This window comes from Heptranchias perlo, chromosome 16 (genome assembly GCF_035084215.1).
Source record: "Heptranchias perlo isolate sHepPer1 chromosome 16, sHepPer1.hap1, whole genome shotgun sequence".
NCBI lineage: Eukaryota > Metazoa > Chordata > Chondrichthyes > Hexanchiformes > Hexanchidae > Heptranchias > Heptranchias perlo.
The window spans coordinates 35,151,057-35,173,002 of record NC_090340.1 but is presented as its reverse complement, the minus strand read 5'-3'; the positions used below and the strand labels follow the sequence as shown (position 1 = coordinate 35,173,002).

The following is a 21,946-nucleotide window of genomic DNA, read 5'->3' as shown; positions in this document are numbered from 1 at the left end:
ATCTAGTATTCTCTCCTTCACCACCGGGCTATCCAGCTTATAACATTAAATGCATCTATGCGATTCATCTCAAATATTCTATGTGGGAGCAAGTTCCACATTCTAACCACTCTCTAGGTTCACTCATGTTTTCCTCATTTGTGGGATTAAATTGGAATTCCACTGCACACCTCTTTGCTTCCTCTTTTATTGAATTTAAAACGAATTTCATTGTCCCGTGAGGTAAAGGCTTTCTGTATGATATTGAGCACTGCAGATATACGCATCACTGTGGAGTTGCTATATGTCCAACAGAACTGTACTAGTGGCCAGGCTACTCAAATTACTAAGTTAAATTAAGCTGCTTTGCTCGTGTGGCAATTTCATAATAATACTACATTGTTTATATATTTGTCTTCTGTACCAATATATCTTTGTAACATGCAGGGAGAATGCAGTCTTTTCCTGGAACAACTCTTGAAACACAACTTCAATCCCTTCTTTGTTCTATGCCTCCTGCTGTGTTCTCTTAACATTTAAACCTGACCATTACAAAGCAGAGAATGTTACTATGGGATTGTCTTCTGATTTATCACTTCAGAATGCCAAAACTCATTTTCATTAGTTATGCTCACCAATAAGAAATCAGATTTAAAGTCAGGAACATTGATATTTGCATTTGTTTTACTGTTACATCAATGTTGCTGGTTTAATCTGTCAAAAGAGCAGTACTAGTGTGACAAACAAAATCTGCAGAACATGAACTGAAAACTATCAAAATAATTAAAAATTTCAAATATTTGTATTTTGAAGTAGTGTTAAGGATACAATGCTGAATGTAGGTTTTAGGGGTGATAGTAAGAAAATGACTATGTTAGGATAACTTGACATGAGCAGATCAACCTCAGGCATCTAAAGGTTCCATCTACTGAGCTGACCTGGTGTGAGTAACATGGACGCATGGTGCTCGAATGTTTACTATGATTGATATATCAACACAAGATAAAGCAGAAACAAAGTCTTGCACTTCTTAATAAAGTATTAAAATTGTTGACACTAGACTTTCAGACCTATTAATTAACAAGATGAGCTGGAGTAGCCAAATCTGACACTGAATATAAAGTTAAGCAAGGTAAACCCCTGTAGTTTGGTGGTTGCTAAAACCTAAGAATTGCACTTCAGGAATTTCAGAAACCATTTTTGACTGTGACTTCATGGACTACCTTAATCAGTTTCAAATGCAATAACTTATTGAGTTATCACTGGTAGTACTGGCTCAATTCATCTTTGTTCATTTCTTTTCCCTTTTCACACTATGGCATTAATAAAATTATTTCAGTGAGAACATTACTTAAGTGAAAATAAATTGTAAATAAAAGTTATATTAGACCTGAGCTCTAGCTGCTACCATAACTTCACCCACCTGATGCATTTTTCAGATATCCATTAGCATCTGCTGTTGTGTACATGATATACGGCCCAGGCTGGTTCACACCAAATGGCTACAGGAAGAGAGAGAATCAAACTAGATTACATACATCACAGATACAACTTAGCAAAAAATACATTAAAAACAAATTAACTCACAGCTAATTATTAAATCATTTCAGCAGCCAAATGAGGTTAAAAGAAAGCTCTATTATTCATTTTGCTGTGTAATATCCCTGTAACATCATCTGCTTCAAATATTTTTCCAGTTTTCCCTTAAAAGATGCAATGGTCTCTACCTCAATGACTTCCTATTACAATGCATTTCATGCTCCAACAATCCTGTGCGTAAAGAAATATCTCCTAAACTATCTCCTTACTCTTAATGATAATTCTAAATTTACAACCCCTCTTTATATGACTCTCCAGCCAGAGGAAATAGTCTTTCTCTCTATCAAACCCTTCACGGTCTCTTCCCATAACTATAGTTTCCCATCCGTGGCATCATCCTGGTGAATCTACACTGTACTCTATGGCTATAATGTCTTTTCTATAATGGGGTACTCAAAACTGCACACTGTACTCTTTTTTTCCAAATTAATTTTCTTCACTAACTACTGAATTCTACTAATTTCAGATTTTTAAAAAATGTATTTAACACTGTCCAAACCAAAACACAGGTAGAAGGTTAAATTATTTTTAAAGTAAATTACATGATGAATTATGCACCCATTAAGAGAAACTGGAAGTAGTGACAACCTTCCAGTCTCTCACCGCTGTGCAGTGTTTCTCCCCTGGAGACTTGCTTTGGCAGCCTGCCATCGGAGACCAGCTGGACCCTTGGTGGCTCATTCCTCAATCCACAGCTTGCATTCCAGCTGTGTTGGAAAATCCCAGCTGCAACTTGGTCTGGGCTCACACGCACAGCACAGTTAGGAAATGCGATCAATGTTTAATTGATTTTACACTGAAGTCAGCTTAAGTTATACTACTGTACAGTATGTTAAAGCCACCTTGGGTTCTGCATTTTACCAGAAACAAGGATCACCTTCAGAAGTTTTCACCAAACAAAAATCCATTAAGCCTCATTATATCGAAGTCTTGACATACTGAATTTAATAACTCAAGACTCCACTGTATTCTACTTCTATGAAAACAGAGGATAAGAGATAACGGAATTGTCTCAGACTGGCAGAAAATGGGAAATGGTGTCCTGCAGGGATCCATGCTGTTCACTGCTGTTCATCACATACATAAATGATTTGGACTCAGAAATAGGAGGTATGGTGTCGAAATTTGCAGATGATACCAAATATTGGAGGGGATGGGGGTGCAGCAAGTAATGTGGAGGACTGCACCAAAATCAAAATACGGGAAGACATCAGCAGGCTTGCAGAGTGAGAGGATAAATGGCAAATAAAATTCAATGTAGCAAAGTATCAGGTGGTTCATTTTGGCTGGAAGAATAAGGTGGCCACTTATTCCTTGGAAGATTAAAAAAAAGCTAAATGGGGTACAGGAGCAAACGGATCTGGGAATACAAAAGCAGGGAGGCAACGTTAAATTTATAGAGCACCTCTGTTAGACTACACTTGGATACTATGTGCAGTTCTAGTCTCCTTACTACAAAAATAATATTGAAGCACTGGAGAAACTTCAGCAAAGATTTACAAGGATGTTACCAGAATTGAGAGGATGTAACTATAAGGAAAGATTGAACAGCCTGGGGTTCTTTTCTCTGGAAAAGAGAAGACCAAGAGGAGACCTGATATTGGAATTGCAAAAAAAAAAAATTAATATGGAGGCAACTTTTATCTTGCCTTATAATTGCCTAGGATCCCAGTACCTTCCACTGTATGTTTCTGTGGCCCGGAATTTCCCATTTACACCGGAATTTAGGCTGGTTTCTATGTCAGTCTTGCTGATGGGAACTTACGACCCAAATTTCCTGCAGAGGTTATTTGCCTCAATGTAAAAACTGGCGTAAAACAAGTGCAAATGCAGGGTCACCAATAGCGAGTGGGCTGCTGTCTTCTGCCATGGTGCCTCACTCTCAGAACCTCTCGCCTCTGCTGCTCCTCCTCTTCCAATATTATGCAGAACAGGGGTATACCTATAGGGGAGGCCATTCCAGCTGCTTAGTCCTTTTGAACATGTAGGATGGGTGAGGGCACAAAAAAATTTTGGGTGCACTGAGACTGAGAGCACTTTGGTTAAGTACAGTGCAGGTCTCAGTAAGAAAAACTGGGGGAAAAAAAACGCAAAGAAAATCGCTATTAAAACACAAAATCTTGCCCTTGTTGGATTAGCTAGTCTGGTAATAACTTCTCATGATAGGCTCTGAACCTGCTTGTGGTAAATGTGTCTGGGAGGGCCCCATTGTGCCAGACTGGGATTTTAAGCAAAGAGCAGGCATCTCTCCAGACTGATTATGTTAGCACAACTGTGGAATACTTCTTGACCCCTTCCTCTGATGGGGTTTATGAACAGTGGGCCAAGAGGCTTCAGCCTCTATACCCAGTCATGGGTTCCTTAGCAAGGCTGTTCCAGGCCACAGTTAGTGGAAATTGGGGCATTGTAGTAGCTTCGTAGGCTTGGTAGATCATCCTCCCTTGGGTTTGGGGAGATGTAGGTGAGAAAAAACATAATCCAGGTGATTTGGCTGTCCAGAGGAATTTGATGTGCCTGTCAAAGTTACAGAACTGCTGGGCTGAACTCTGATCCTGAAGAGTGTAGCATTAATACACCAGTATGTGCAACTACAGTAGCACACTCATCAATGCAGGCTCCAGAAAATGCCATGTAAACAAAATGTATAAAATGGGATTAGTTCAAGATTTACATACGTTGCATATCATCACTATATCTGGGAAAATTTACTGGTGGAGCTCCAGAAAAATGAAATATATATATCACACACAGCAAAAAATATCATAGACTGATACAGCACAGAAGGCGGCCAATTAGTCCCACTCCCGTTCTTTCCCTATAGCCCTGCAAATTTTTCCCTTTCAAGTATTTATCCAATTCCCTTTTGAAAGTTATTATTGAATCTGCTTCAGTCATCCTTTGAGGCAGTGCATTCCAGATCATAACTCGCTGCGTAAATTTTTTCTTCCTCATGTCGTCTCTGGCTCTTTTGCCAATTACCTTAAATCTGTGTCCTCTGGTTACCGACCCTTCCGCCACTGGAAATAGTTTCTCCTTATTTACTCTTTCAAAGCCCTTCACAATTTTAAACACCTCTTTCAAATTTCCCTTTAACCTTCTCTGCTCTAAGGAGAACAATCTCAGTTTCTCTAGTCTCTCCACGTAACTGAAGTCTTTCAACCCTGGTACCATTCTGGTAAATTGGCCACAATACTCCAGCTGGAGCCTAACCAGTGTTTTAAAAAGGTTTAGCATAACTTCCTTGCTTCTATACTCTATGCCTCTATTTATAAAGCCAAGGATCCCATATGGCTTTTAAACAGCCTTCTCAACTTGTCCTGCCACCTTTGAAGACTTGTGTATGTACACCCCCAGGTCTCTCTGTTCCTGCACCCCCTTTAAAATTGTACCATTTAATTTATATTGCTGTCCTCATTCTTCCTAACAAAATGAATCACTTCATACGTCTCTGCGTTAAATTTCATCTGCCATGTGTCTGCCCATTTCACCAGTCTTTCTAAGTCCTCCTGAAATCTATCACTATTCTCCTCACTGTTTATTATTTTTCCAGAGTTTCATGACATCTGCAAACATTGAAATTATGTCCTGTATACCCAAGTCCAGGTCATTAACATATATTAAAAAGAGCAATAGTCCCAACACCGACCACTGGTGGACACCACTGCACACTTCCCTCCAGTCTGAAAAAAACAACCGTTCACCACTACTCTCTGCTTTCGGTCCCTTAGCCAATTTCATACCCACGCAGCCACTGCCCCTTTACTCCCATGGGCTTCAATTTTACTAACAAGTCTATTATGTGGCACTTTATCAAATTTTTTTTGAAAGTCCATATACACAACATCAACCGCACTACACTCATCAACCCTCTCCGTTACTTCATTAAAGAATTCAATCAAGTTAGTCAAACACAATTTGCCTTTAACAAGCCAGTGCTGGCTTTCATTCTTCACCCATATTGTGAAACCCATCCCACTAGAGATGTGTCTAAATTATATAGCAAGATTAGTCACTCTAATACTACAGTGTTGGTGGTGGAGGGGGAACGAGAACACTAAAGTGTAATCCTGAGGGAGGAATATTACGTTCATGGAGCAACTGAAGGTCATTTTTGACTTTATTTCTATCACTGTCAAAATTAATGTTTTATGAAATAAAATCTCAAGAATTCTTGATGGATAATATGAATTCTTTAAAAATGGATATTTTTGTTAAAGAATAACATCTCAAATATTAATTGAACCAGCACACAGCCATCTTTTTCTTAAGAAATTATTCTCATGGCCACTGAATGAATTTAGTAACTATGCAAAGATTTTTCTTAATACTTCGTGCACATTGATTATCATAATGGAGAAACCATTAATTCATATTTAGACCATGGTTGGTAGACTGTCTGTATATTAACTCCATTACAACTGAGCTTCACTAATCCATATTGATTCGATATTTTTCCAAGAAATCCACTTCAATGTTCCAAATTCCCCACTCCCAGCATGGTGATATCAGGATGACTGATTTTAAAGCGAAAAAGGAAAGGACTTGCATTTATATAGTGCCTTTCATGACCTCAGGACGTCCGATACAGCCAATGAAGTACCTTTGAAGAGTTGTCACCATTGCAATGTAGGGAAACGTGACAATCAATTTGTGCACAGCAAGGTCCCACAAACAGCAATGTGATACATGACCAGATAATCTGTTTTAGTGATGTTGGTTGACAGATAAATAAAAGCTACGGCATTGGGAAAACTCCCCTACTCTTCTTCGAATAGTGCATGTGAGCGGGCAGCCAGGGTCTCTCTTAACATCTCATCTGAAAGACGGTACATTCAACAGTGTAGTAGCACTCCCTCAATACTGCATTGAGGTGTCAGCCTGGATTCGGAACACAGGAACAGGAGTAGGCCATTCAGCCCCTCGTGCCTGCTCCGCCATTTGATAAGATCATGGCTGATCTGTGATCTAACTCCATATACCCGCCTTTGGCCCATATCCCTTAATACCTTTGGTTGCCAAAAGGGTATCTATCTCAGATTTAAATTTAGCAATTGAGCTAGAGTCAATTGCCGTTTGCGGAAGAGAGTTCCAAACTTCTACCACCCTTTGTGTGTAGAAATGCTTTCTAATCTCACTCCTGAAAGATCTGGCTCTAATTTTTAGACTGTGTCCCCTACTCCTAGAATCCCCAACCAGCGGAAATAGTTTCTCTCTATCCACCCTATCTGTTCCCCTTAATATCTTATAAACTTTGATCAGATCACCCCTTAACCTTCGAAACTCCAAAGAATACAACCCCAATTTGTGTAATCTCTCCTTGTAACTTAACCCTTGAAGTCCGGGTATCATTCTCGTAAACCTACTGCTGCACTCCCTCCAAGGCCAATATGTCCTTCTGAACGTGCGGTGCCCTAAACTGCTCACAGTACTCCAGGTGCGGTCTAACCAGGGTTTTGTATAGCTGCAGCATAACTTCTGCCCCCTTGTACTCTAGTCCTCTAGATATAAAGGCCAGCATTCCATTAGCCTTATTGATTATTTTCTGCACCTGTTCATGACACTTCAATGATCTATGTACCTGAACCCCTAAGTCCCTTTGGACATTCACTGTTTTTAACTTTTTACCATTTAGAAAGTATCCTGTTCTATCCTTTTTTGATCCAAAGTGGATGACCTCACATTTGTCTACATTGAATTCCATTTGCCACAGTTTTGCCCATTCACCTAATCTATCAATATCCCTTTGTAATTTTATGTTTTCATCTCCACTGCTTACAATGCCACCAATCTTTGTGTCATCGGCAAAATTAGATATGAGACTTTCTATGCCTTCATCTAAGTCGTTAATAAATAATTGAGGCCCCAAGACAGATCCCTGCGGGACTCCACTAGTCACATCCTGCCAATGTGAGTACCTACCCATTATCCCTACTCTCTGTTGCCTTTCGCTCAGCCAACTTCCTATTCAAGTCCGTACTTTTCCCTCGATTCCATGGGCTTCTATCTTAGCTAACTGTCTCTTATGTGGGACCTTATCAAATGCCTTCTGGAAGGCCATATAAATAACATCCATTGACATTCCCCTGTCCACTACTTTAGTCACCTCTTCAAAAAATTCAATCAGGTTTGTCAGGCACGACCTACCTTTCACAAATCCATGCTGGCTCTCTCTGATTAACTGAAAATTCTCGAGGTGTTCAGTCACCCTATCCTTAATTAGAGACTCCAGCATTTTCCCCACAACAGATGTTAAGCTAACTGGTCTATAATACCCTGGTTTCCCTCTCTCTCCTTTCTTAAAAAGTGGAGTGACATGTGCAATTTTCCAATCTAGAGGGACAGTTCCTGAATCTAGAGAACTTTGAAAGATTATAGTTAGGGCATCTGCAATGTGCTCAGCTACTTCCTTTAAAACCCTGGGATGGAAACCATCTGGTCCTGGGTCCCTTTCAAACACTACATTGAACTTGATCATGTTATGATCGCTATTGGATAGATGTTCGCGTACAGTTAAGCCGTTAACTAAATCTGGTTCATTACTCATTACTAAATCTAGTATGGTTTGCCCCCTTGTTGCCTCTAGGACATACTGCTGTAGAAAACTATCCTGGACACACTCAAGAAATTCACTACCTTTCTGACAGTTGCTAGTCTGCTTTTCCCAATCTATGTGAAGGTTAAAGTCCCCCATTAAGACCACTATGCCTTTCTTACATGTGCTCAAGTCTCTTGAGTGGGGCTTGAACCCATGATGTTCTGATTCAAAGGCGAGAGTGCTACCTACTAAGCCAAGGCTGACACCTAGTCATTATACTGTGTATGTGAGCTCCTTATACAATGTGTGTTTCTCAGGTCACTAAAAACTCCTGGTTATTTTCATTTGCAGCCTATATGCAGTAGAACCTTCCTGCATATTTTTGTAACTTTCATAACTATAACTAAAAATACACCTCAGAAAAAAATGTGAAACTGTTCGAGGAGACATAGCTTGTACATTAAAAAATAAGCACAACTGTTCATTAATTCTTTTACTGTGATCAAGGAATAAATACATGTTGACCCAATGAAGTATATGGATTTTGGCTTCTACTCCCACTTTTTGTTTCCCGTTTAGGGTTGTATCTGTTCAGCTCTGCAAACTTCCTCATGGCACTTTTATTTGCAGAGCAAGTTCAATAAGCAGTTATATAATATTGCTTCAGAGTCACTGAGCTGTGGAATCTTCACCACTGATATTAACAATAACTGAAAAACAGCTAAGCTTGTCTTAACTTTGTGCATGCTTTAAATTTATAATTTGCAATTTAGTCTCTTCATACCCTACCTTTTCCAGTGACTGGGGAATGTGCATATAGGCCAGTGAAGTGCAAAATCATTTTGCTGGCCTGTATGGGCAGGCTGAGCCATTTAGTCCACGAGTTTATACCGCAATTTTGTCAGGACAAACCACCATTTTTGAAGGGACAATTCACAGGCAGCAGTGGTACCTTGTTTGCTGCGCTTCCCCTGAAGTCAGGGTTATAGTTGGCTGCAGTGCTGCAACGTAAATGTAGTACATGTTTAGCCCCACGAATGTTGCTGTATCAAATGCTCTTTCCCACTTTCAATTGCATTGGTAACTATCAAGATGCTTTGCAATGTTTTAACATAACATTTAAGGGAAGATTTTTCTTGGTCTGCCCCCAGACACATTGGATCACCTGGGCACAGCGAATATTGGAAAATCTGGAGGGATGAAACATACACCTGATTTTTGTTTCAATTAAATTAATAAAAGGAAAAGTGTGTGGGTTCTTTTACTGGTGTACGCTCTGACCTGCCTGATTTTATGATACTCGCTGAGCTCAGGCAATCCAGTGTGTTTGGATGCAGACCCAGGAAATTTTCCCCTTTATTCTTTCTCTCGGTTTTCTAAAAAGTAACACTACAATAATCATTTTGTTCTATTTCAGAATCTTAACATGGACTACAGATGTTTTTCTCGTGATAAAATGACAAAGCTGCTTTACAAAAAGGTCTGGCTTCTTTTCAAATTACACTTCAAGAAGAGACAGAGTAGTGCTCCCTTTTCCTTACAGTGTGCCATTGTGTATTTCAGTAATTTGTTATGTCCAGCTCATATTTCTGGATCCAGACAGGGTCAGACAGCTGCAGAGACACATTCCTTTCTTTCCAAAACTTGGTTCATTTCTTTCCAGTAATTTTTGAAATGCATCACCACCTTTCCACTTGCTTGCTACTTTTGTGCAATAAAGATCGGGATAATGATCATTCAGTTTATCAAATAGGTCCTGAAAATGACTATGCATTCAGGTCCCCGTTCACAGATTTTCTGACCAAACGTACTACAACTTGGTGACCATTCACTGAATAAGCACAAGTGCTCTTTGATGAATTATGCAATGAAAGGGTATTGCTACATTATTTTTTGTGAAATATAATTTCTAAAAGCCTTCATTTTTTTCTCAAGCTGGAAGAAGCTATTGACATGATCTGAGCAACATCAGCATTGCCTGGATGGTGCACAATGTGCTCCGGGGGATTTCCTTGCCTGTTTTCTACCTTTGCCTATTGGTACCTGAATTCTGAATAGCATTCAAACAAACATTCAAGAATTACAAAAAATAATTTCCAGTACTGTATTCATGATAATTCACTTAATATTTGTTATTGTACTTCTAGTATTATTTATTAATATGTATAGGATGGTTTTAAGTGGCCTGTGCTAGCCTGGGTTCTTATTCTCAGACCTAGCAATACATAGGTAATGCCAAGACATGAGGAGGGCCAGTGGAAAATGGCAGATTTCGGCAAAATTGTGGAGATTATCTTTAATTTTGTGTGGAGAAATTGCAGGCTATCGTGGATAGGTACTGGTACTCTCTGTTGTTCAATATGATTGTTAAATTAATTTATAATTGTTTATTCCCCCTGTCTTTTCCCATTCACAGAAGCACTCTACTTCTCCCTGCCCCACATCCCATGGGCACTTTTGTTCCCATCACTCCAATTTATGCTAGTCCCTTTTTGCGGACGACGCCAAATTTTGCGGACACCACCAAATTGGGGGGAGTAGTTAATACAAAGGAACAATGCGTTAAAATGCAAGAAGACATTAATAAACGTGCAGAATGGGCATGTAATTGGCAAATAAATTTCAATATAGATAAGTGTGAGGTGGTGCATTTTGGTAGGACGAATAAGGATGCCACATACTGCTTCAATAATAACAGTCTAAATGGGGCAGAGGAGCAAAGGGATCTCAGGGTACAGATACTCAAATCACCAAAAGTAGCAAAGCACCATTTTTGAAGGGACAATTCACAGGCAGCAGTGGTACCTTGTTTGCTGCGCTTCCCCTGAAGTAGCAAGGCCATAAAAAAGGTAAACCAAGCACTGGAGTTCATTTCTATTGGGATAGAATTGAAAAGCAGAGAAGTTATGTTAAACTTGTATAGAAGCTTGGTTAGACCACATTTGGGAGTGTGCACAGTTCTGGTCTCCATATTATAAAAAGGATATAGAGGTATTGGAGAAGGTGCAAAAATGATTCACAAGGACGATACGATAATTGAGAGGATATACTTATCAGGAAGGGCTGATCAGGCTGGGGCCCTTTTTTTGAGAAAATAGAAGATTGAGGGGTGACTTGATAGAGGTCTTTAAGATAATGAAAGGGTTTGATAGGGTAGATGTAGAGAAAATGTTTCCATTTGTGGGGGAGTCCAAAACTGGAGGTCTTCAATATAAGATAGTCACTAATAAATCCAATAGGGAATTCAGGAGAAACTTCTTTACCCCAAGAGTGGTAAGAATGTGGAATGTGCTACCACAAGGAGTAGTTGAGGCAAATAGCTTAGATGCATTTAAAGGGAAACTAGAGAAACACATGAGGGAGAAAGGAATACAAGGGTATGATGATTGCTGATAGGGTTAGATGAAGTCATCGCATCCACAGCTTTTTTTTTGGGGGGGGGGCGGGGAAAGAGATAGCTGCTAGTTGAGAATGCAATCTGGAGTCTCCCATGCTACAAAATGCAAGGCCGTCAGTTTAAAAACATCAAAAATCATTCCAATCGCTGTCAGCATGGGTTTATATAAAAAAAAGTCAAAACAAGTTAACCCATAGATGATGAGGTAGCTTCCATGGATTGCTGAGAAACACTGCATGCAGCCAGTGGTATGTTCCCTTTATTGGTTTGGATTTGAACCAACTGTCAGTGATTTGAAATTCTTTCACCCATTATTGTGTTTAATAAGGTATATTACAGAAGACAATTCTGAGTTAAACAGCTCAATTAGATTACCCCTCAACCTTCTTAATTCAAGGGAATACAAGCCAAGTTTACGCAACTTACACTCAATTTAACCCTCTAAGGTCCGGTAGCATTCTGGTGAATCTGCGCTGCATCCCCTCTAAGGCCAATATATCCTTCCTGAGGTGCGGTGCCCAAAAATGAACACAGTACTCCAGATGGGTTCTGACCAAGGCTCTATTCAACTGAAACATACACTCCGTTAGGAACACAGAAACAGGAGTTGGCCATTTAGGACCTCAAACCTGTTTCGCCATTCAATGAGATCATGGATGATCTGTGACCTAACTCCATATACCCACCTTAACCAAAGGTATTAAGGGATATGGGGCTAACAAAAATCTATCAATCTCAGGTTTAAAATCAAGAATTGAGTTAGTATCAACTGCCTTTTGCAGAATAGAGTCCTAAACTTCTGCCACCCTTTGCATGTAGAAGTGTTTCCTGACTTCACTCCTGAAAGTCCTGGCTCTAATTTTTAGGCTATGTCCCCTAGTCCGAGACTCCCCAACCAGTAGAAATAGTTTCTCAATCTACCCCATCAGTTCCCCTTAATATCTTGAAAACTTCGAACAAATCACCCCTGAATCTTCTAAATTCTAAGGAATACAACCCTAGTTTGTGTTATCTCTCCTCGTAATTTAACCTTGGAGTCCAGGTATCATTCTAGTAAATCTAAGCTGTACTCCCTCCAAGGCCAATACATCCTTCCTAAGGTGCGGTGCCCAGAACTGAACACAGTACTCCAGGTGTGTCTAACCAGGGCTTTGTATAGCTGTAGCATAACTTCTACCTCCTTGTATTCTAGTCCTCTAGATTTAAAGGTCAGCATTCTATTAGCCTTTCTGATTATTTTCTGTATCTGTCCATGACATTTTAATGACCGCAAAGTCTCTTTGGACCTCCACTGTTTTGAGCTTTTTACCATTTAGAAAGTACTCTGATCTATCCTTTTTAGGTCCAAAGTGGATGACCTCACACTTGCCGACACTGAAATCCATTTGCCACAGTTTTGCCCAGTCACTTAATCTATTAATATCTCTCTGAAATTTTAAACTTCCATCTACACTGCTTACAATGCTGCCTATATATGTGTCATCAGCAAATTTGGATATGTAGCTCTCTATCCAGTTATCTAAGTTGTTAATAAATACAGTGAATAGTTGGGGTCATGTGGGACCAAAAGGTCTTCAAAGTGAGAAAATCAAATCTAAATCACGGTAGAATAGAATTGTCTTCTGTAATATACCTTATTAAACACAATAATGGGTGAAAGAATTTCAAATCACTGACAGTTGGTTCAAATCCAAACCAATAAAGGGAACATACCACTGGCTGCATGCAGTGTTTCTCAGCAATCCATGGAAGCTACCTCATCATCTATGGGTTAACTTGTTTTGACTTTTTTTTATATAAACCCATGCTGACAGCGATTGGAATGATTTTTGATGTTTTTAAACTGACGGCCTTGCATTTTGTAGCATGGGAGACTCCAGATTGCATTCTCAACTAGCAGCTATCTCTTTCAAAAGCATTTAAAAGAAAGAATCATAAAACATTTACGGCACAGAAGGAGGCCATTCGGCCCATCGTGTCCGCGTCGGCTGAGAAATGAGCCACCCAGCCTAATCCCACTTTCCCACATTTGGTCCATGGCCCTGCAGGTCACGGCTCTTCAGGTGCACATCCAGGTACTTTCTAAATGAGTTGAGGGTTTCTGCCTCTACCACCCTCTCAGGCAGTGAGTTCCAGACCCTCACCACCCTCTGGGTGAGATTTTTTTTCCCTCATTTCCACTCTAATCCTTCTACCAATCACTTTAAATCTATGCCCCCTGGTTATTGACCCCTCCACTAAGGGAAATAGGCCCCTCATAATTTTGCACACCTCGATCAAATCACCCCTCAGCCTCCTCTGTTCCAAGGAAAACAACCCCAGCCTATCCAATCTGTCATCATAGCTAAAATTCTCCAGTCTTGGCAACATCCTCGTAAATCTCCTCTACACTCTGTCTAGTGCAATTACATCCTTCCTGTAATGTGGTGACCAGAAATGTGCGCAGTACTCAAGCTGTGGCCTAACTAGTGATTTTATACAGTTCCAGCATAACATCCCTGCTTTTATATTCTATGCCTTAGCTAATAAAGGAAAGCATTCCATCTGCCTTCTTAACCACCTTATCTACCTGTCCTGCTACCTTCAGGGATCTGTGGACATGCACTCCCAGGTCCCTCACTTCCTCTGCACCTCTCAGTATACTCCCATTTATTGTGTATTCCCTTGCCTTGTTTGCTCTCCCCAAATGCATTACCTCACATTTCTCCGGACTGAACTCCATTTGCCACTTTTCTGCTTATCTAACCAGTCCATTGATATCTTCCTGCAGTCTACAGCTTTCCTCTTCACTATCAACCACACGGCCTATCTTTGTGTCATCCGCAAATTTCTTAATCACGTCCCCTACGTTTAAGTCCAAATCGTTAATGTATGCCACAAAAAGTAAAGGACCTGGTACTGAGCCCTGCGGCACCCCACTGGAAACAGCTTTCCAGTCGCAAAAACACCCGTCGACCATTACCCTTTGCTTCCTGCCAGTGAGCCAATTTTGGATCCAACTTGCTACATTCCCTTGGACCCCAAGAGCCTTTGCTTTTTTGACCAATCTGCCATGTGGGTCCTTGTCAAAAGCCTTGCTAAAATCCATGTACAATACATCAATTGCACTACCCTCATCAGGTCCCACAGGAATATTTTTGTTCCTTATCAACTCACAAACATTCTATGATGTCAATAACTTTCTATGTATTTATTTAGCCTCCATCTTTCCCGTTGTATTCATCCTTCCATGAAATGTACAAACCACTATGTAACTCTTTCTCCCGCATTAAGGATAGGGAAATGGCTACAGGTTCCTTTATGCTGTTTAGATGCCACGAAAAGTCACTTTACTGACATAAGGTACACTCATTGGGAAACCACTGATCAGAATACCATTACCACTATAACTGAAAAGCATTACAAGAGGCTGAGCCAAGAACTGGCTAAGCTAAATACACATACAGATGACAGATTTAAATGTCAACGCAAGTAGTATTCAAACCCTCCACCTCACACATCAACCTCTTTGTCACGTTATTGTAATCTGTTATTAATCTGTATATTAATATACAGTATTAGAAATCTTCAAGGAATCCCATTTTAACTTTGTTAATTACAAGATATTGGAAGACTGAAAGCCACCAATTTTCTTTCGATGCACTTGCACTGCAAGTTTAATATTGATATGAAACTAAATGCTAAACTGGAAGTATATATCCAGTGTCAGTTCAACTCAAAAAGAGATAATTCTACCCACTGCACATATTTTCTTTAAAACCAGAGGAACACCAAAAATAAACAACATAACTAAATATTAGCCAACACATTATAATTTTTTAAAAGAAACTAAGGGATTTCCTTTTGCATTGGTCCTGGTAAGTTAAGTAGGAGGCTGCGTCTCTGTGGGAGCTTGGCTGCTTAACCAACCAAAATCTGGGGCGCCCGCCTTGCCCCAGATGCTGGAAAATTGTCTGATTGCTGCTGGCTTGGGGGATGCTGCTGGTTTGGAGGATGCTGCTATCCCTGAAAGACTAAATAAGTGCCCCCGCAGCTCGTTTGTAAGAGGACCAAAATATTTCTTGGATAAACCTTAATTCTTCGGGGGTCCAGGCCACTGTCCAAGTCCACACTCCCGTCACTCAAACGGCCAGTATGTCTGCTTTTACTGGGAGCACTGACAACCAATCCTGCCCTGATCAGCTCCTAGGGTGAAAAAAGGGAACTCCCAGCAGAGGGAACCTTCAACCCCATGCCCTTCCCCCTGCTACTTCCCTGACCAGGGGAAACTCTAGCCCTTACAAAACCCAATGTAGGGCTGGACTGGATGCATCCAGGCTCTGGACAAATAAATATGACCCTTCTGCCAGAGTTATTTGGATGGGGGGAGGAGAACTGCGGTTATCTGGCTCCTATGTATTTTTGTTGAATATAGTATTTTTGAACGAGTTTGCATCCTACAGCTAATTTGCCTTGGAATATTCATTTTAAGAATCCATTATTAAAACAATTGTCATTATTTGATTTGATGTGGGCATCTGTTTGAAAGGATGCTAGCTATCGTTACACTAGTCTTTACCGTGATATCAGCTAATTATATTTCTGTGTCACTATGTTCTCTCCCCTTCTGTTCATCTATTCCCTCCCTCGTATGCTGATGAGTGGTTTTTGTTCATATTTCACCCTTCCAGGATCTCTAACATGCTCTCACTAAATCTACAGTTTATTTATTCTGAGGTTTACCATGTGGACTTGGCATTGACTTATCCCACATAAATGGAACCTGCATAAGCATAAGTCTGAGTCACACGATTTATTTAGTTCTCCTCACTCATACAATAAATTTTATATTGAACAGCTTGTTGTCAAGTATCTTCTATATTCAAATGAGTCAAGTTTATCAGTAAACAGCTTTATGCAAATCATCCAATGCATCCAGCTGCTAGCATACATTGCTTCTTTCACTCTGAATGAATGGTTTTCTGATTAGCTATTAATTAGGATTAGTTACAAGCAGACAAATCTGCAAACCTACAAAAAAATGCAGTACACCCATGTTTGTTTTATTCTAAACGCTACACAGAACATCTAGCAATGTGAGTATACTGGCTGCTTTGGATTAGAATCTCAGGAGAACTATGTGAAAACAATGTGATGTGCTGTTAATTTCTACCCAGTTAAATGTACATGACAACTGTAAATGTGTTGAAATTAAATGAGAAAATTACCATCTGTCAAAATATGACTGGCATTAATGATACCGACCATGCCTTTGAATGATTGTACAGTCTTTAAAAGAAAGTCAACAAGGAAAATATTTGCAAATATTTGAAAGAGATTCAACAATAGGGTCAAACCATACTCCAGCAGCCCTGGTTCCACAACAGATGATCAACTCTGCATTTAAACTTTTACTTATGAGGGACAGAGTTCCATGTGACATCACCACCTGAGAAAGAGTTCTATAGCCAGTAGTGGTGTGTAAGGGTTTGCTACCAGATTTTTTTAGATTGAAACAGAATATTGAGTTTCAGTTGCAGTAGCTCTTAGGTTCCTGGCATTAAAATAGAGGTTTAACTTAAGTGCTAGCAACTCTTGTGCTGCTCTACTCATAATCTGATTGAGCACTGGCAGCCTCTCCACATCTTTTCAATTTTGGAAAAGATGGACTCAGACATGGAGTAGGATATCTTTTTAAGTCCGCTGGTCTTGTAGGCTTTGGATTGGATTGAGTCCAGGAGAAAAAGATGGGGTTTCTCAGCAGCCTGCCAAACAGGGTTACAATATTTCTCCATCATTAGTCAGGTTTATGTTTTGTAAAACACTGAAGTTGCCAAGGGACAAACTTTTTAAAGTCATTTCCACCACTTGCTTATTCCAGTGTAACTTAGATTGATTACCATGCCAAAGAGCTCATAACCCCTACGGAGCAGAGATAGGTGGGTAATATCATCGTCCATCTTTTTCAAGACAACAAATCCAAATCAAAAGAAAGATGCTTATTTTCTCGGGAGAATGCCTGCAAAAAATTTGGTTGACATTTTTCAAACCATCTTGGAGTTATTTTGATTCCATTGTTTTGACAAGGACAGAGCCAGCATTGGATTCCTTCCCCATATCCAGACAAATTAAATCTAGATTATTTGAACAAAAATAACTTGGATTTGAGAAAACAATTGTCAAAAATACAATCTACACTGTGCAATTTACTATGAATGAGTATCCTTATAGTACAGAAAAGCTTTAACTTATAATACTAAAAGTTTTACATCGCAAATTAGTTGTTTCCATATTGGGTTCAGTTTCAATGTCTATACTGTTGTTAAGCATCAGGTGTTCATATGAACCCCACCACTCTACTTTACAGAACAGATGGTTAATGTCTGATATAATATTGTGACCAACAGAACAGAACTTAATAATTTGATTTTTGAAATTTTCTAACATAACTTTTGTATTGTAATTTCACAGTAGGATGCATGGCGGAACTTTTTTTCTTAGAGCCACCTTGTTGGAATGCAAATTGCTTAATTATGCTGTGTGTCAAACATTTTTCAAAAGTCAGTGTCACTCTCTGCCATCTTTCAAATTTTGCAACTAAAATGAAATCAACACTGCCTAAAATAGACAATATATCAAAGCAGTACTTACAGTGACCTTATGTGGACAATCATTGGAACACAATCCACTGAGAACTGGGGGAGGAAATAAAACAATTGTTGTTAAAATTTATTTTCAAGACTGGTAATTAATAAATCATTTGAAAATATACATTTTGGCCAAGAATGGCATTGCACATGGGGAGTCAAGACCCAATTTGTTTTCAGGTGAAGTGGGGTTAGAGGGCATGGGATAATTGGACAAGGGTGCACAGATGTAATTAAATCCTCATTTTAAAGTCAGAAATGGGTCATTTTTATATAATATAGTTAGATAGCAAAACTTACAGCAATTTGGGAAGCAGTTAGCTGGAGAATTTAAGTTTCTCTGCAGAAGAGGTTGAGGAACTGGGAGATACAAAATCAGTCTCTATAGTGCCACCACTGGCAGGAGAGTGTAATTACACTGATAAATTACACAGGCCATTTCCATTATAAATGTGGACATAAAAATTTCTAATGGAAATAGCTGAAACAAAACAAGTAGTAAGGTTTTGTAGACAGGAAGTGCGTACAGATGTAACATTTTTACTATATTATAGATTAATTTTTCAAAATCTTTATTTTACCTCTGCATTGTGACAGCAAAAAAAATCAACATATATCCTCAACCCTAGATCAATTCTATAGCAAATGAATGAAAATGACTAATGATTGCCTAAAGGAATTCTAATACATACTATTAGTTCTAATGACTTTAAAAACCTATAAGTCTGCAAAGTCAGCTTTTGTGGTTGTTGTCTAGCATGCTAAAATTTATTCGGCTTTTAACTTCTTATAATATAAAATGAGTTTCCCCTTATCCAGCACAGCAGAATGGGCTTCAAAAGCAATTTGCTTCTTATATACAAGTCGTTCATCATTCCTGGCTTCAACTCAGATTCTTCCCAGCTACCACCCACAACACTATCACTAAAATACATGGCACAGACTTAAAAAATACATGTATCCATATATTTTCATCTAAATTGCTCAAGTCTTGAGAACATTAAACTGAAAATCTGCCAGGCAAACATTTCTTGAACAATAAAATTCTACTGCAGATTAGTAGCCAATTAGAAAAAAATGACATTCATAAATGCTACATAAATTGAATTTACTTTTTGCAAATACCTAGGGAGTCACTTTTTAAAATCTTGAATAAGTCAAATTACTGCTCTTATTTTTATATTTTAAGATAGGAGAGGGCTGTGCTAACAGAAGTGATATTGAATAACACTGCAAGGAAATCATTAACACTCATGGATCTTGATCAATAATTTTTCAAGACTGTTCGGTAACATCTGCCTGAAGCCAATCAGAAAGTGTGGAAACAATTCAAACCTAAAAGCTGCACAGAGCTGCAACCACGTAGTGGAATACATTGCTACACAATACAACTGTTATTTGGAGCTTCAGAACATGACAATTTGCTGACACTTTCTAAAGAATGTTTCTAGGGCAGCAACTCTTTTCTTAAGGTAAAATGTACATTTTTATAAAACCTATCTAGCTATGTTGCGGAATAATGAACTGTGATTTCTATAACTAAATATAAAAAGTCACCTAGCAATGGTTATTGGGAAGACATCATGTTGGCTAATTTATGTTCCTCTTCAATAGCAATTAAGAGTATTCAGTTAAATAAATTGAAAAATAATACTGTTTGATATTTCTATGTTTGAAAAAATACAAACAAAGAAGTATTTCCTTTTAAGTTATCACTAGTTCAGTGTGAAATTATGTTAATGGCTTATCCAATGGAAAATCAAATAGTTAATGACATTTTATTACACGCACTAAAGCCCTGATTTTAACCTAACGTGTCCGGCAAAGGGGCATATTTGGATTGGGCACCCGGTTTACACCCCACCCGATTTTACGCTCCATTGACTTCTATGGAGTTGAAAATCAGGCAGCGTGTACATCAGCCGTCTCGTCCGAATGCACTCCATTCTCACTGGGCGTCTTAGGTTAAAATCGGGGCTTAAGTCCTCCAGAATTAGCTCAGATGATGTCAAATTAATTTCACATTATTTTACAAATAAAGGCACCCATTTATCTCAGTTGCATAGATTTGTTACTTTTACCATTGCCTTTTATTTTGCCAGTTTTCTCCAGTCCTTCCTGAAGGTAAGGTACAGTTCTATAGGCCCTGTCAGCCCTTTGGTATCTCACCAAAATGATCATTCCACATGTGTGAAACTAGAGTGTAGGCAGGCTATTTGACCATTGACGCATCAGAGCTGAGCCTGGTCTTTCTTTCAGTTGACTTCCATGCACACATGCACTTTCTAGCATGGTTCAATGAATAGCACAAGTCCCAGTTGATTTTCCCCTCCCTAGCCTAGGGGACTGAAGGCAACTGTAGTGCCTCTATTACTGTCTTGGCTGAGATCAGCTAATTCAGCACAAACCAGGGATTGGACTTTGTATATGGCTTAGTAGCACACCACGTTGAACCTTAGGAGAAGCCTGGCACATTGTTTTGCACTTTTAGCAGGAACACACTAAGAAAAACAAGTATGTGCTGTTCAAAATATCTGCCTGATTGTCTACCTATGCCAGGAACAGACACTAATTGCAATGCCTCTCACAAATCTATACTTTTCAATAAAATTTCATTCTTTCTTTGTGCAACATACAAAGGGGTGATGTTTTCAACCTGTAATAGTCATTCATTTTTAAGTTATTTGTTATGATTTCTCATATCTTAATAGAAACGTATGAAAAAAATTCTCCCAGAGTACTATGGTATTTGTTAATATAGTATACAGGTTACCCTCAGATAATAGAGGGTATAATCGCCGAGTGATTGAGAGTTCAAATCTCATCATTGTAAGTTGTGAAACTGAACGGCGTGTCCATTGACACCACCGTGTCAGCCAATAAGTTGGAGGTGGGGCGGGACACCAAATGCATTAAATTTGTTAGCTAGCACCAGAAAATTACCATGAAAGCTGCTAGATTATTATAATTAAGATCCCCTTTTAGGGTCAACTTTACAAATTATGACATGTGTTTAACAGGAGCAAATATAACTTGGTGGGCATTTGTTTTAAATGAGTAGTTAGGGTGTGGATAGGAAGCAAAGCGCTGTAAAGAGAGATCCAAAAAAAAATTAATGTAGTGGGAGCAGCTTTAACGTGGGTGGTGATAATTAAGTAGAAATTTGATGTGATGTGAATTCAAATCAATCTGCTGTACCGACTCCAGTAGGGAAAATGTCGGCATTAATTCAACAATCAAATGCATTTTAATTTAAAAACAATTACTTTAATGTTCTGGCCATTCAGATTAATTCAACAGACTTTTTAAACTTGTTCTTAGGATGTGGGCGACACTGGTATGGTAATATTTATTGCCCATCCCTAGTTGTCCTGAGGGCATTAGGAGTCAACCACATGGTGTGGAACTGGAATCATGTAGGCCAGACTGGGCAGATTCTCTTCATTGAAGGACATTAATGAACCAGTTGGGTTTTTATGACAATGTAGCAGCTTTCATTCTCATTTTCTGGTGCTAGCCCACAAATTAATTGAATTCAATTTCACAACTTGCCATGGTGGGATTTGAACTCTCAACCTCTAGTCCAGTACCATAACCACTAGGCTACTGTACCCTCTGCTATTTAAAGGTAACTGCTGCACAACACCAACAAATACTACAGTACTCGGATAGGATTTTGTTTCTTTACATGTTTCTATGAAGATATGAGAAATTGTAACAAATATCTTTAAAATAAAGGTACACTTTCTGAATTCTTTTTTTCCTTAACTAAGATGAGACTGCAGCATTGTCCTTATCTGTGACAATGCC

The 21,946-nt window shown here is 39.0% G+C and overlaps 1 protein-coding gene across 1 annotated transcript in view; it reads right to left on the bottom strand.

Annotated features, from left to right (window-relative positions):
• The window catches only part of itfg1 (integrin alpha FG-GAP repeat containing 1), a 188,121-nt gene that overhangs the window by 28,081 nt on the left and 138,094 nt on the right, over positions 1-21,946 (bottom strand). The window contains exons 13-14 of the mRNA XM_067997929.1: positions 18,141-18,184; positions 1,403-1,481 (exon numbers count right to left, since the gene is read on the bottom strand). Of these exons, the coding sequence (XP_067854030.1) occupies positions 1,403-1,481; positions 18,141-18,184 (123 nt within the window). The remainder of the gene's footprint in view (positions 1-1,402; positions 1,482-18,140; positions 18,185-21,946) is intronic.